General features: G+C 50.1%; 1 protein-coding gene across 2 annotated transcripts in view; it reads right to left on the reverse strand.

Moving 5' to 3' along the window:
• Disc1 (DISC1 scaffold protein) overlaps positions 1-13,352 on the reverse strand; it is a 177,327-nt gene that overhangs the window by 72,998 nt on the left and 90,977 nt on the right. For both annotated transcript variants that reach the window (XM_060391796.1, XM_060391795.1), the window contains exon 9: positions 8,315-8,503. In XM_060391796.1, coding sequence (XP_060247779.1) covers positions 8,315-8,503 — 189 coding nt within the window. The remainder of the gene's footprint in view (positions 1-8,314; positions 8,504-13,352) is intronic.

The raw sequence follows: 13,352 nt of genomic DNA on the forward strand, positions 1-13,352 counted from the left end.
CAAACCAGATCCAGAACCATGCCTCCCCACATCACCTGCTGTGCCGGCACAATCCCACTGGCTGCCTTCCCCTCCCCCAGAAGTTACCTGCCTGGGGATAAGCGTGCCCTCTAGAAGCTCTGTGCGTAATCCTACCACCCCACACCAGCCCACCACCCCACATCAGCCCATCACCCCACATCAGCCCACCACCCCATACTAGCCCACCACCAACACCAGCCTACCAACACCAGCCCACCCCACACCAGCCCACCCCACACCAGCCCACCACCAACACCAGCCCACCACTGACACCAGCCCACCCCACACCAGCCCACCCCACACCAGCCCCTCCATAAGCCCCTCCATGTAGGCCCCATAAGCTAATCTACTTTCCTGAAACCATCCCTTCCCATCCCCACCTCAAATTTCTCCATGGGGAATTAAACACAGTAACATTTCTACATGTTACATAAGTGATTTTCTAAGTGACACAGAAAACTATAGGGAGATCAGAAATATGGATGTCTTAATGTCAGACTCCTCTACCCACTGTCTAGGGACCTCATTATAGCTAACTTTACAGGCCTCAAACAATGTAATCAATGAAAAGACAGGAGGATTTAGCTTAGAAGCTTCTCTGTCCGTACACCAGCTAAGGCATGCTCAAGTTTAGTCATAACTGCAGTCAAAACTGCAGTCCGGGGTAGAAGCCTGTCTCCCCCACGTATTTGTGCCCTAATACATTTCACAGTGACGGCCACAGCAGGTTTACAGCTGTAATGGAGCCTGCAAAACAAGATGACCTTTTTAATTGTCATGGCAAAGAACACAATTGCAAATGACGTTGAAACACACCACAAACTCATTATGTGAAGAGAGAATGGCTTCCACTTTGGGGCACACTATGAATACTAATATCAGCGCTCTTGACAAAAATAATGTGCTCTAAATTTTATATTGTATAAACCTCTTTAATACCAGAGAGAGTGTTGTTTATAGTCTGTGGGCTTCTTCACAGCTGCCATTATGTATTCCATTAAACATGGCAGAACAGGATGAATAGTCACATTAGGGCAGGAATACTGATCACCCTTCCAGAATCAGGCCAGAAAGCAGGAAGACACGAGCTGCAAGTGTAGGTAAGAAGGATGGGGATGTGGACAAGGCTGTTCCTTACAGACTCCTGGGGTAGGAAAAGGCACAGAGGATGCTGTCAGCACTGGAAGCTGGGGTGTGATCAGGATGGAGACAGAAGGGCACAAGAAGTGGTTGATGGAGGCCAAGGACGAAAAATACTCCAGAAGGTGAGGGAAGGGCCATGAAGGAGGCAGTGGAGGAAAAGAAAAGCAATGGTGAGAGTTGTCTTCCTGCATCGTGGTCCGTTCATGTCATGCCTGTGTCCACAGAGCGGGAAGCCTCTTCAGCTCCACGCTGAACAGTCTTTGCATCTGGGCATAGGTGGAAAGCTGCTGGACCCCTGCTTTGCCCATGGAAAAGCCCCTCACAGTTTCACAGGCTGTCCTGCCCTCCAGTCCTCAAAGAGAATTTTGGTCTACCATTTTCTGGACTCCCTCCTTCAGCTCCCAGGCCCACTTATGTGCCCAGGAGATCACAGCACAATCTGGGGGAAAAAAAATTCCCATGGCTACGAAATGTTGCTTTACTGGTTGTAGTGAAATGAGCAGGAGATGATAACAGAAAAGGCAAGATCAGTGTTTACCTCCAGGAGACGCATGCATGTCTCCTCCCTGTGCTGTAAGAGTGGAAGGAGCACGAGAAAAGCCCTTGCTCCTTCGCTGGGCTTCTGGCCATCACTGGCTTCCACATCATCCTGCTTGTACCCAGCTGTGGTACTGAGGCTGAGGGATAAGCCTCCCATATTAGAAATCCAATCAGACAAAACAAAACCCCGTGTCAAGTGAAGCCTTAGATGCAAGCCTCGCCCTGTGCGGACTCAGGGCACACCTTCCTTGTCTCCATTTCCCTGTGTGTGAGACAGCCCACCCATCAGAGCCCAGGGGTTAGATGTGTGTCCAGTGCTGGCAAAATGCCTGCTTCCCATGGGACGTGAGGAGAGAGGAGATGCTACTGAAAGGGATGATGACATGGCAGAGAGCGTTCCTTTCCTAAGAACAAGTCAATCCACACTAGGTCTAATTCCTCTGTGCACAAGCAAGGGACCCAAGAAATGTAAACTGAGAACACTTTTAAACCTCTGAGAAGCCGGATAGGAGACAGTACAGATCAGGGTTGTCTCCAGCTAAATTCTAAAAACCATAATCGCTTTTCAATCCTGTTGTAAATATAAAACAGTTTTGAAGCTGTTTGGTTGACTGACATCAGTGACCCCAAAACTAGGCACACCTTGAACTCAGGGTTGGAAAAAATAATCTCAAGCTAAGAGTGGCCAAAGAGTGTGAGACATTTGCAGTACGTGCTACTAGAATGGTAGCTCTGCAGGCTCCCCAGCCCAGGCCATCTGGAATGCGGTTGCCAAGAGCAAGCTGCAAAACTGAAAATCTAAGACAGCCTGCAGCACGGAGCTGAGGCCACCTCTAAACAAAGTGGCTGTCACAGAGCTGCGCACTTCAATTTGCTATGCCACACACTGAAACCACCCTGCATTTCCACGGGGGACAACCAGGGAACACGGAACCAGGGAACACAGACTGGGGGAACATGCAACTAGGGCACACAGAACCAAGCAATACAGAGCAAGGGGACATGGAACCAGGGAACACACATCTAGGAACATGGAGGTAAGAAGCAAGACTCCTAGAACATGGAGGCAGAGAACTGACCCTGACTCGACAGTGAGGATCGACCATCACCATGTTTTGTTCATCTCAATCACCTGCAGCCTCACCTAGTTTTGACTCTGTAGTCTTTGAGAGGTCCTTGCCTTTCTACATCTTTTCTTGCTTTTGTGTTCCTGGCTCCATGTTCCCTGGCTGTATGTTCCCTAATTCTATGTTCTCTGGTTCTGTGTTCCGGCTCCACGTTCCCTGGCTCTGTGCCCCTTGACTCCATGTTTTCTGATTCTGTATCCCCTGACTCCATGTCCTCTGGTTCTGTGTTCCTGGTTCCAGGTTTCCTGACTCTGGGTTTCTTTGCTCCATGTTCCCTAATTCCGTGTTCCCGGGATCCATGTTTCCTACCTCTATATTTCCTGAAAACTGTGTACTGTTGAAGGAGAATAAAAGGGACCATAAATAAAATAGGGCTAAAACTAGAACATGGATCCATGTGTAGTGGCACACACCTTTAATCTCCACACCCAGGAGGCAGCAGCCAGTGGATCTCTGAGTTCGAGGTCACCCTGGCCTACAGAGTGACTTCTAGGACAGCCAGGACTACACAGAGCAACTCTGTCTCTGAATAAAATAATAATTAAAAAAGAAAAATAAAACCCTAGGACACAGTGTGCCCATGTGGGATAAAGACTATTTCAAGTAGGACTAACCAACTGAATCCAACTCACATGAAAGTTACACACAAGGAGAACTGAGGGAGTTTTAGGGAGCTCTGAGGCAGGTGGATGCTATGCTCAACTGTCTTTCTGCTCTTTCAGGAGCTCATCACATCTCATTAGCTCCTGGCGCTAGCACTGTTCCCGTCTCTTTCATTTTTATTTATCTTCATCTTTGCCGTTAGTAGACCAATTTCCCAGGTTTCTGTTTCTTCCCACCCTTATCCTGAGAGAAGATGGATCTGACTCTTGTTCTTGATTCTATTGGAGGTTTCTTCTGAAGATGCTGGTCAGTGTGGAGGGACAGGGTCTATATGCACAGCATGTAAGTCACAGGCTCTCTGAGTGAGATTCCACAGCGGCAAATGCAAACACACCTCTGCGAGAGCTCCACCCTGGACAGCACAGGAGCGAGAGCTCCACCCTGGACAGCACAGGAAGAAGAGCCCTCACCCCGCTAGTTCTGCATGCTTCCTTCTGTTGGCTAATCCAAGCTCATAACTGAGGAGGAAACCCAAGCCAAATGCAGATCCTGTCCATATGGCAAGCTGGTCAAGCCCAAACCACCAGTAGAAAACTGTCAAGTCCCAGTGCTTCTGTCATCTGATTTCCACCCCCCCCCCCCCAGTACTTGAAGTGGGGCTAAGCAGGACACTGTGGACCGACAGCCCAGAAATATGAAATCCTGTCCTTTGGCCTTCTCCCTGGAAACTGTTTTATGAACCTGCTGATTCCCCGAGGGAGTCCCAAAGGCTCGGCTTGCCAGCTGTAAACCCAGAGCTTCTCAGGCAGGCTGCAGAGCTAGGAGAAAGGCATTACCATGCTAATGATGTCCTATTTAAATTCTGGCCCTGATTACTCTGTGATGAAATCTCTTCCCTCCACACTGGTTTCTTTATATCTGAGTTCTAGTGTGAAATCAACAATGTTAATAAAGTACAATACATATTATCAAGTTATACACAGGAGATGGAGAAACAGCTGTATAAATCTTAAGGCTCACTTTTTCTGGAACAAAAACAAACTAAAATTGGTTACTGATTTTTTCACCCCACTTTCCCTTATTTAAAAAATTGAAATGCATATTAATGAAAAGCTGCTGGTTAATTTCTGCAAGTGTTCAAGAAATGCAGGAGCCAATTTGCTTTTCATTTTACTCCACTGTCCTAAACATTCCTCAGAATTCACATGTGTGACTTAAATCTCAGACCTAACATCTTTCTTCCCCTCCTCTCCACAGGAGTGTGTAACTGTAACGGAAGCCTCTTTGCCCTTGAGAATGTCATGTTTCTGGCCCTTTCCCATTATCCCAACCTGAACACCCAACTCGGGGCTCAGGATGCAGCTTGGCTGGTAGAGTGCCTGCCTGGTATGCGCAACGCCCTGGGTTCAACTCCGGCGTAGCACAAACTAGGTTATTAGGTGGCGCACTCTTCTAACACCAGCCAAGGAAGTAGATGCGGGAAAATCAAGAGTTCAAGGTCATCCTCAACTACCTATCTGCTCAAGACAAGTCTTAACTACAGGAACCTACCTCAAAAGTAAAGCAAAACAGTAACTATCCAAATGGGACACTCCATAAACCTCAGGAAAGTCACCTTTGCCCCTGCTCTCATGATGCTGCAAAAAAGATCCAAGGTCTGGGCCCACAGTCCCAAACAAGGAAGAAAGAACAAACGCTTCCCAGCATTCTCCTGTTCCCAAAAGCGAACAAGACTTGTGGCGTGAGGCCACCGGGCTGCGTCCTGAAATAACCTAGTAGGTAAGGCTTAGGGCAGCATTTGGTTCTCAGTGGATTCACAAGCTAGACAGGGACAGAGGTCACATCTCCATGGTGAGACAGGCTGGTCCATCTCTGACGGCCACTAAGAGCTCTCTGTATAAACAACACTGCTGATTGGCCCTTGGACCACAAAATGATGTTTGCTTTCCTCTACAGAAAAAAAAAAAAGCCAGAACCTTCAGGGGGCACTTGGATGCCCAGTGTAAGGACAGCTCCCACCACCCTTTCAGTTTACTCCTGTCGTGTGTCAAGGTCAAGTTCAGAACAATGTGACATCAGGGCGTCATCTGCAGGTTCCTACAGGGAGTGTGAAGGGACAGCTATGCTGTCTTTGTGCCCCCCAGCTGGATCTAGCACCTGCACATGAACCATCTCATGAAGGCTCAGAAGAACTTCAGAACTGCTCATCCATGCCAGCACCACTTTCTCCACCCCTGTGACCCCTGTCGGAAATCAGGCTTTTCCTTTCAATGCTCTATATCAGGGTAGAGACACGGCACTTAGTTAAAGTCCAGTCTCCAGAACCCGCAGAGAAGCTGGGTGAGGTGATGCACACCTGTGCCCCAGGCCTGTGGCGGCCAGGACTGGGCCATCCCTGGGGCCTTCTGGACAGCCAGTCTAACCGCACTGGAGAGTTCCAGGCTAGGGAGGATCTCAAAGTAGAACAAAGTCAAAAGAGCCTGAGACACACACCCGTGGCCGGCACACACACACACAAACACACGCATGGGCAAACGTGCTGCCTCAGTTTTCCCAGAAGATATTTGACCAACGGGCTACGTAGGTGGCTCGGCAATTAAGGCATCCACTGCTCTGACCTGAACTCTGCTCTCGGCCTCTACATCTGGTGGTTCAGCCTGTGACTTCAGCTCCAGGGAACCCAGGGGCCTCTTCTGGCTTTTGGGGCATTGTCCTTGCCGTGTGCAACCCCCTCCCCCAATACACACACATCTTTTTTTATTATTATTTTTAAGACCTAGGAAACAGGTTTTTATTTAAGACTAATGAGACTGTGGAACACCCGTATAGACCTAGATTTGCCTTTCTTGCTTCAGCACTTTTGACCTTGACCACAGAGCTCCCTCTGAATTGCTGACTCTGAAGATCCAAAAGCAGCTGAGCCAAGATTAACACCTGGTTTATTGCATTTCAGTGGGTGAAAGCTTCAATTTACTCGGGAATTTATTCTCTTTCCAGTTTAATTATGTGAATGTATGTGTGTACACGTGAGCGCAGTACCTGTCAGGAGAGGGCGTCCCGTCCCCTGGAGCCAAGGAACAAACGTGGGTCCTCTGCAAGAGCAGCGTCCACTCTTGACCACTGGACCATCTCCCCACCCCCAGAAACTCATTTTCTATTTCTTTGTTACCCACATTCTTACCAACACCAGATTGTTAATTTGGGTGACCCAAATCTGCATTTCCCCAGACCAGTTAAAAATGAGCTTCAGCCTCGAGCACACGTGAGCAAACACACGGGGAGAGAGTGGCTGGCCCAGCATCACGCTAGTGGGAAGCACAAGGATCCCGTCACGAGCCGTCTGCAGCTGGAGCTGTCCCATGAAACAAACAACCCCCGTTCGCTCGGTTACGTTTTAGTGACCATCTTGAAAGCATTTAGTGAAGTAATGTGATGAGATTCAACACTACCACACGGTGCTCTTCTGAAAAAGACATTAATGGCTTTCAAGAGCTCACACACCATTCAGATGAAACCACTGGGTTAGATTTGCTTGAATCTGTTTACATCTTCTTTGTTCTTAGATATAATCCGTTCCCCCATTTTGTGTCAAAACTAAGTGATGACACTATGAAGCAGTTCAGTTTTTCTTATTCATAGAGTTGTTTTTAATCAACAGCACAGGGCTGCTGGAGAGCCGCCTGCTCAAGTCTCACGACAAAACCAGCCTGCAGGGCCTGGGGAGCCTGGCGCCCCTCAGCGCTGAACTCACGCACACTCCACACAGCCCTGGGCTGCACACTGGGCAAAGTAACCAAACATAAATAAAAGGTTTGGCCTGTGAGAGTGAACGGAAAGAGGGTGAGATGGCTCAGTGGGCAGAGGCCTGTGCAAGCTTGGTAAGCCATGTAGAGCGCAGGGAAACCGGACCTCTGACCTCTGTGTGGCCAATGCAAAATAACAATAAAATTCTTAAGCTTTTTAAAGAAATTTAAGAGAGTAGGGGAGGCAGAGAGATGGCTCAGTGGTTGAGAACACTGGCTGCTCCTGCAGAGGACCTGAGCTCTGTTTCCAGCACCCATAACTATAACACCAGCTCCAGGGGGTCTGACGCCCTCTTCTGGCCTCCACAGGCACCACACTAACATGCACACACACACACACACACACACACACACACACACAATTTAAAGTAAAAATTAAGTGTTTGAAAAAGAAAGTTAGAAGCGTTAAAGGGAATATTGCTCAGCTCCGGCTACTGAGCCTGCTGAGGCTTCATGGGCAGGATACAGTGTCGAACATGGAAGGAACACTACGTCACACAATCCACCAGAACTTTAAGACCTAGTTTGTTCGTCCCAAAATGACAGGTCTGCCCTCTGCTGGCTGGAGTTACAGTTCCCTATTTGGACTTTGGACACGGATCTTCCCTGACATCAGTTTGTGGACTGTTCAGGTGGCTGTCAGAGCACAGGGAATATAGCGTGCTGTTCCTCCCTGCCATGCCCGCTCCAGTGCCAGCTGTGTGCTTCCCCTGAGGAGAAAATCTAACCTCTGAGAACGCCCTGACAAAAGAGTCCCTTCTCAGTCCCCCCCAGTCAGCCTGGGGCCTGCTTCCTGGAAGACCGAGGGAGACACCCTCAGCTCAGGGTGTGGAGATACCCTCAGCTCAGGGTGTGCACTGGTGTGTGTGTGTGCGCGCTCGCGTGCGCGTGCGTGCTCGTGTGTGAAGCTCCACAGCCCACCACGTCCATCAGCAAATGCAGAGCAGAAGATGGGAAAGGGCAGAGAAAGGGAAATTGTCCCACGCGGAGAGCAAAGCAAATGTCCTCCATGAACTGACTCCGTGAGTGTCCCAGTGAGGGGACAGCATGCACCCGTCCTGAGCTGGGGCTACTCACTGTGGGCGGCCTCCCGGAGCACCAGGTCCTGCTGGCTCCTGACGAAGTCCTCCTGGACACTGCGCAGCCTTCTGACGCTCCTGGAGCTGAGTGCCAGCAGCCTGCCCAGAAGCAACTCCAGCCCTTCCCGCTCTGCTGACAGGGCCCGGACCTCCTCCGTGAGCTCCTTGGCTGTACAGAAGTGGCTTCCTGCAGCATGGGGTGAGAAAGGGGAGGAGAGGAGGGGTGTGTGTGTGTGTGTATGTGTGTGTGTGTGTGTGTGATTTTCAGTGTTTGTATTCAGTGAAAGTTTTGTGCATTTGCCCAATGATACTGGCCACAACCCTCCACCATTCCCCATTCCAGCTCTGTCAGTGCCTACACGTCTTCTTCCTAACCTCATGTCTCCTTACTAACAGCCCCTGATTGGAGTGCACATGAGTGTGGGGTCATCCACCAGGGCATGAGCCAGGCAGCCACGTCCCCAAAGGAAAATGCTTCTCCCTCCCGCAGCAGCCACAGGGTCCTTCCAGCGCCTCCCCCTTTCTCACATGTGAGCACTGGAGACAACCGTCTCATGCTGTCAGTCACCTGGGCACACCTGGAAGGGATGCCGCCGGAAGCTTAGGGCCTCGGAAAATGAACAGATGTGCAAGAGGACCTGGGAAAATCCCAGGCACCATGCACCCAAAGCCCAAACATCCAAGGACTGACACAGCAAGCAGAGGAAAAGGCCCTGGCCTTGCAGTTAGACAGCAGCTAAATTAACTCTTTTCCTCCCCCCCCCATCAAAAATGCATGACCTATGTGACGGCCGATTTCAACACAGCTGAGAGGGGGCATCTCAGCGGAGGGATTTACTCCATCGGCCTGTGGTATGGCTACAGGTACTTTCTTGAGGGTGAATTGATGGAGGCCGGCCTTGCCCACGAGGGGTGGTGCCGTCCCTGGGCGCCTGGTGCTCCGCTATAAGCAGGGTGGCTGGACACTCAAGCCAGGAAGCAGCACTCCTCTGTGGTCCGCTTCCATTCCTGCCTCCAGGTTCCCACCTGAGCTCCCGCACTGGCTCCCTTCAGCATGACCCAGAAGCCAATTACACCCCCACACACACCAGCAAGCGGCTTTTGGTCAGTGTCCTCATCACAGCTTGAGGGACCCTAATTAAACCAATGTGAAAAATGAATGAGCACATTTGGCATAAATGCGCTGTGAAATACGATCGTAATTACACCTGAATGCAGGTGGCTGCAGGAGCCACAGGTGGCCGGGCGCGTGAGGGGAAAAGCCGGAAAGCACCAGATAAAAGGTAGGCCAAGCAGAGAGCAGTGGGGAGCAGGGCCGGTGGAAGAACCAGCAGTGTGTCTGAACAGCAGCACCGGGCCACTATGACACAGTTTCTCTGAAACAGAGTTTACAACACATCTTAGAACTAAAAGTATGTGGGGGGATTTAAAGGCTCCTGTGCAGAGGTGGAAATGCTTTGGAAAACCTACTGAGAGGAAATAAGACTTAAATAATTGTGGAGATAAACTATAAGCATCCACTGGAAAACGTGGTACTCCTAGGGTTTCAATTGGCCCCAGATTGATGCATAGATTTAATACAATTCCTATCAAAATTTCATGAGGCCCTTTGGTAGAAATGAATTGGCACATTCTAAAATGTAAAAGAACATGCGAAGGCCTAGATAGAGCAGAGCAATCAAACAGCCAGCATTTAAGGCCCCAGCAGTGGCATCCATAAATCAAGACAGAGTGCATATGGGAGCAGGTGGGTGTTGGCTGATGGACCACAAGTCCAGAGTGGGTGTGTCCTTGAAGAGCCGACTGAGTGCAAGACAAATCTAAAAGAAAAAATTATTCCCCAATAGATTCTGGTTATCCATGAGGGGGCAATGTGAACCCTGTTATACACCTCAGACCAAGTGCAAATTACATCACAAGTGAAGCACGGGGCTCAATAAAGTTAAAGAAATGAAGCTACAAGCGGGAGATAAGAAAGAGCAGCAGACTGGCCCTGGATCCCGCAGAGCTGTGCGGAGGACGCAGAGCAGGGCAGTAAAGAAAAGCCCTGATGAACCGTCTTCATCTGTGACAAGGCTCTTTCAGTTCCTCAAACCAGGACAGGCAGGAAAGCTGGGCATGGGCCTGTGACCCCAGCACTTGGAAGGGGGAGGCAGGAAGGTCAGGAGTTCAAGGCCAGCTTTGACAATCCAGCAAGTTTTCAGCCAGCCTGGACTACATACAACTGTCAAGAGAAAAGAAAATAGGGAAGAAAAGGGGGAGGGTGGGTAAGGGGAAGCAAAGGAGAGAGGGAGAGAAAGGAGGGAGAGAGAGAGAGGAAGAGAGGGAGGAAAGAAAGGAGAGGGAGGGAAAGAAAGGAGGGAGAGAGTAGGGAGGAGAGGAGAGGGAAAGTCGAGTCAAACTGGGACAGATCATTTGCTACAGATAGCTGACAAAGGATTCAGTTTTACAACTCAACAATTAACAGAAATAACAGCATTAAATGCGAACAAAGACTCACCAGGCCTTTTTCAAAGGACCATATGCAGATGGCCAACACACACAGACAATATTAGTCACTGGGAATGTAAATAAAGCCACAGAGCCCATTCCAACCCATTCAAATGGCACAAAGAGGCTAAACTGAAAATGGTCAACATAGTGCGTTGTGTGTGTGTGTGTGTGTGTGTGTGTGTGTGTATGAAATTCCCTCAACTCTCAAACACGCAAAGCAGTGTAACCCCACAGAGAACACGTCTGCCAGTTCGTCCTAAAGTTAACTCTACCCCTACACTTGGTTACCCAAGTCTCCACATAGAGGTGTTCACAGAGGACCGAGGGCATCCTCCTAAAGCGCTCGCATTTGACAGCTCCTAGCAGCTTTACTCTGGGGCCTCAGGGAGGTGCTCAGATTCCTGTAAGCAATCGTAATGAAACTCACTGGTCGCCAATAAAGGAAGGAAGGAGAGAAGGAAGAAAAAGGAAAGAAGGAGGGGGAGGGGAGAGGGAGAGAAGGAAGAGAAGAAAGGAAGGAAGGAAAGGACAGAGGAAGAATGAAAAGGAAAGAGGAAAGGAAGAAAGAAGGGAAGGAGTGAGGGAGGGAGGAAAGAAGGAGAAGGAAAAGAAGGGAGAGGAGAAAAGGGAAGGAAGGAGGGAAACAAAAGAGGGAGGAAGAAAGGGAGGGAGGAAGGGAGAACACTGGAAACATGGCTCAGTGGTTAAGAGCACCGGCTGTTCCTGCAGAGGACCTGGGTTCAAGTCCCAGCACCTACACGGTGTCTCACGACCATCTGTAACTCCAGTTCCAGGGATCTGCCATTCTCCTGGCCTCTACCAGCACAATGTGGTTCACAAACACACATGCAGGCAAAGCACACACACTTGAAATAATAATAAATGGAAATGAAATCAGAAAGGGACTCTACAAAGGGTTCATAGCAGGACTGGGTGATGTGAGAGGACATGGAGGTGAACATGACCAAATGCACGAAACATACATGTATGAAAGTGTCATGAAGAAACCCATTACTGTGTGCAACTAAGGTATGCCAATAGGAAACCTTTTCTAAGAAGAAAGTTACGGGATCAGCTTTTCCTCTGCGCATTCACTCCTTGGGAGGAGATGACCCCCCACACCGTCCACTCTGAGGGTGCCTCAGTCTTTGACAGTACTGCCTGAGACAGAAGGCGTTCCTCCCAGCCAGCACCCAGGAGAAAGTGAGGAATCGGTTGTTCCCCGTGGCTGAATGGGAAGCACCTGGCTACCACGGCCGCCTGCTGCACAGCCAGTTGATGGCTCCGCTGAGAGCAGAAGGAACTTGCACTCTAGGCTTTTGCTAAGTCTGTCTCTCTGTCTCACCACCCCACCACCCCACCACCCCACCACAAGACTCCTGGGCCGTGTGGGAAGGGGGGCAGAAAGGATGTCAGGGGCGGGCAGTGGGGCTGCAAACAGCTGTCTTCTGGACGTGAGGTGGCTGCCGCACTCAGGAACTCACAGCAGCTCACGTGTTGGAGCCCAGGGTGGTCAGCTCCCAGCGTGGATAGTGGGGAGCTCAAGACACCCCTAGTGGAGAAGCTAGGGGAGTTACAGCTGCTCTCCAGAAGCCGTTTTTGCGAGCGCGTCACCACTTTAAGCTATTGATAGGCTAGTAGCCCGGGATCCATGCTGGAGCAAGCAGCTCTAATCAGACTCAGTGGATCATTAATAAAAAGATATGGAGGTCGGGGGGCTTGTTGAGGAGAAGGGTCAGGGAATGGAAGCGGAAAGAGGGGACAGTGGGAAGTGAGAGTGAGCAAAATGAAGTGTGTGTGTGTGTGTGTGTGTGTGTGTGTGTGTGTGTGTGTGTGTGTGTGAAATTGTCAAAAAATAAAACCACAAGGCTTGGTGTCTGCAGCCTGGCAGAAAACCCTACAGAAATCAGCTCTGAGGCTGGGGGACGGCTCGGCCAGTAAAGCACTGGCCAAATGCCCATAACGAGTTAAGCTCAAGCCCAGGTATCCAGGTGAAATGGGGGTTTGGTGGAACTTTGGAATCCCAGAACTGTGGAGGCCGAGACAGGAGACCCCTGAGGCTCCCTGACCAGCCAGCCTAACCTAGCTGTGAAGCCATGGGACCCGGTGAAAGATGTTGTCTCAAAAGTAAATTACTAATAATAAGGATGAGGATGAGGATGGCTCCGAGCAACACCTGAGAGTGCTCTCTGGCCCCCATTCCCCCCACCTCCCACACATGAGCGTGTGCACACATACACACACCGCAAACAGAAAAACCTGAAGCACGGCACCGGCCTAGCAAAAGAGCCCTACAGACATCACCGTTTGTTCCTGGAGGACTTTGCAGCCCTCGGCTTTGACAACTCGGAGGACGGAGTCTGGGTGGAACCAGACTCAGAGCTTGACACCCACGGATATCTCGGAAGCTTTTGACAGAGAAGATCTCTGAGTAAAAGCTTAACCAACACATTGTCCTTTCGGAGGAATGGTGGAGGTCTTCTTCAAGCCTAAACGCACTGGGAAGAACTCTCCCAGTGCACACGAGAACTCCCAGCGGAAGG

This window comes from Meriones unguiculatus, chromosome 10 (assembly GCF_030254825.1).
Source record: "Meriones unguiculatus strain TT.TT164.6M chromosome 10, Bangor_MerUng_6.1, whole genome shotgun sequence".
Classification (NCBI taxonomy): Eukaryota; Metazoa; Chordata; class Mammalia; order Rodentia; family Muridae; genus Meriones; species Meriones unguiculatus.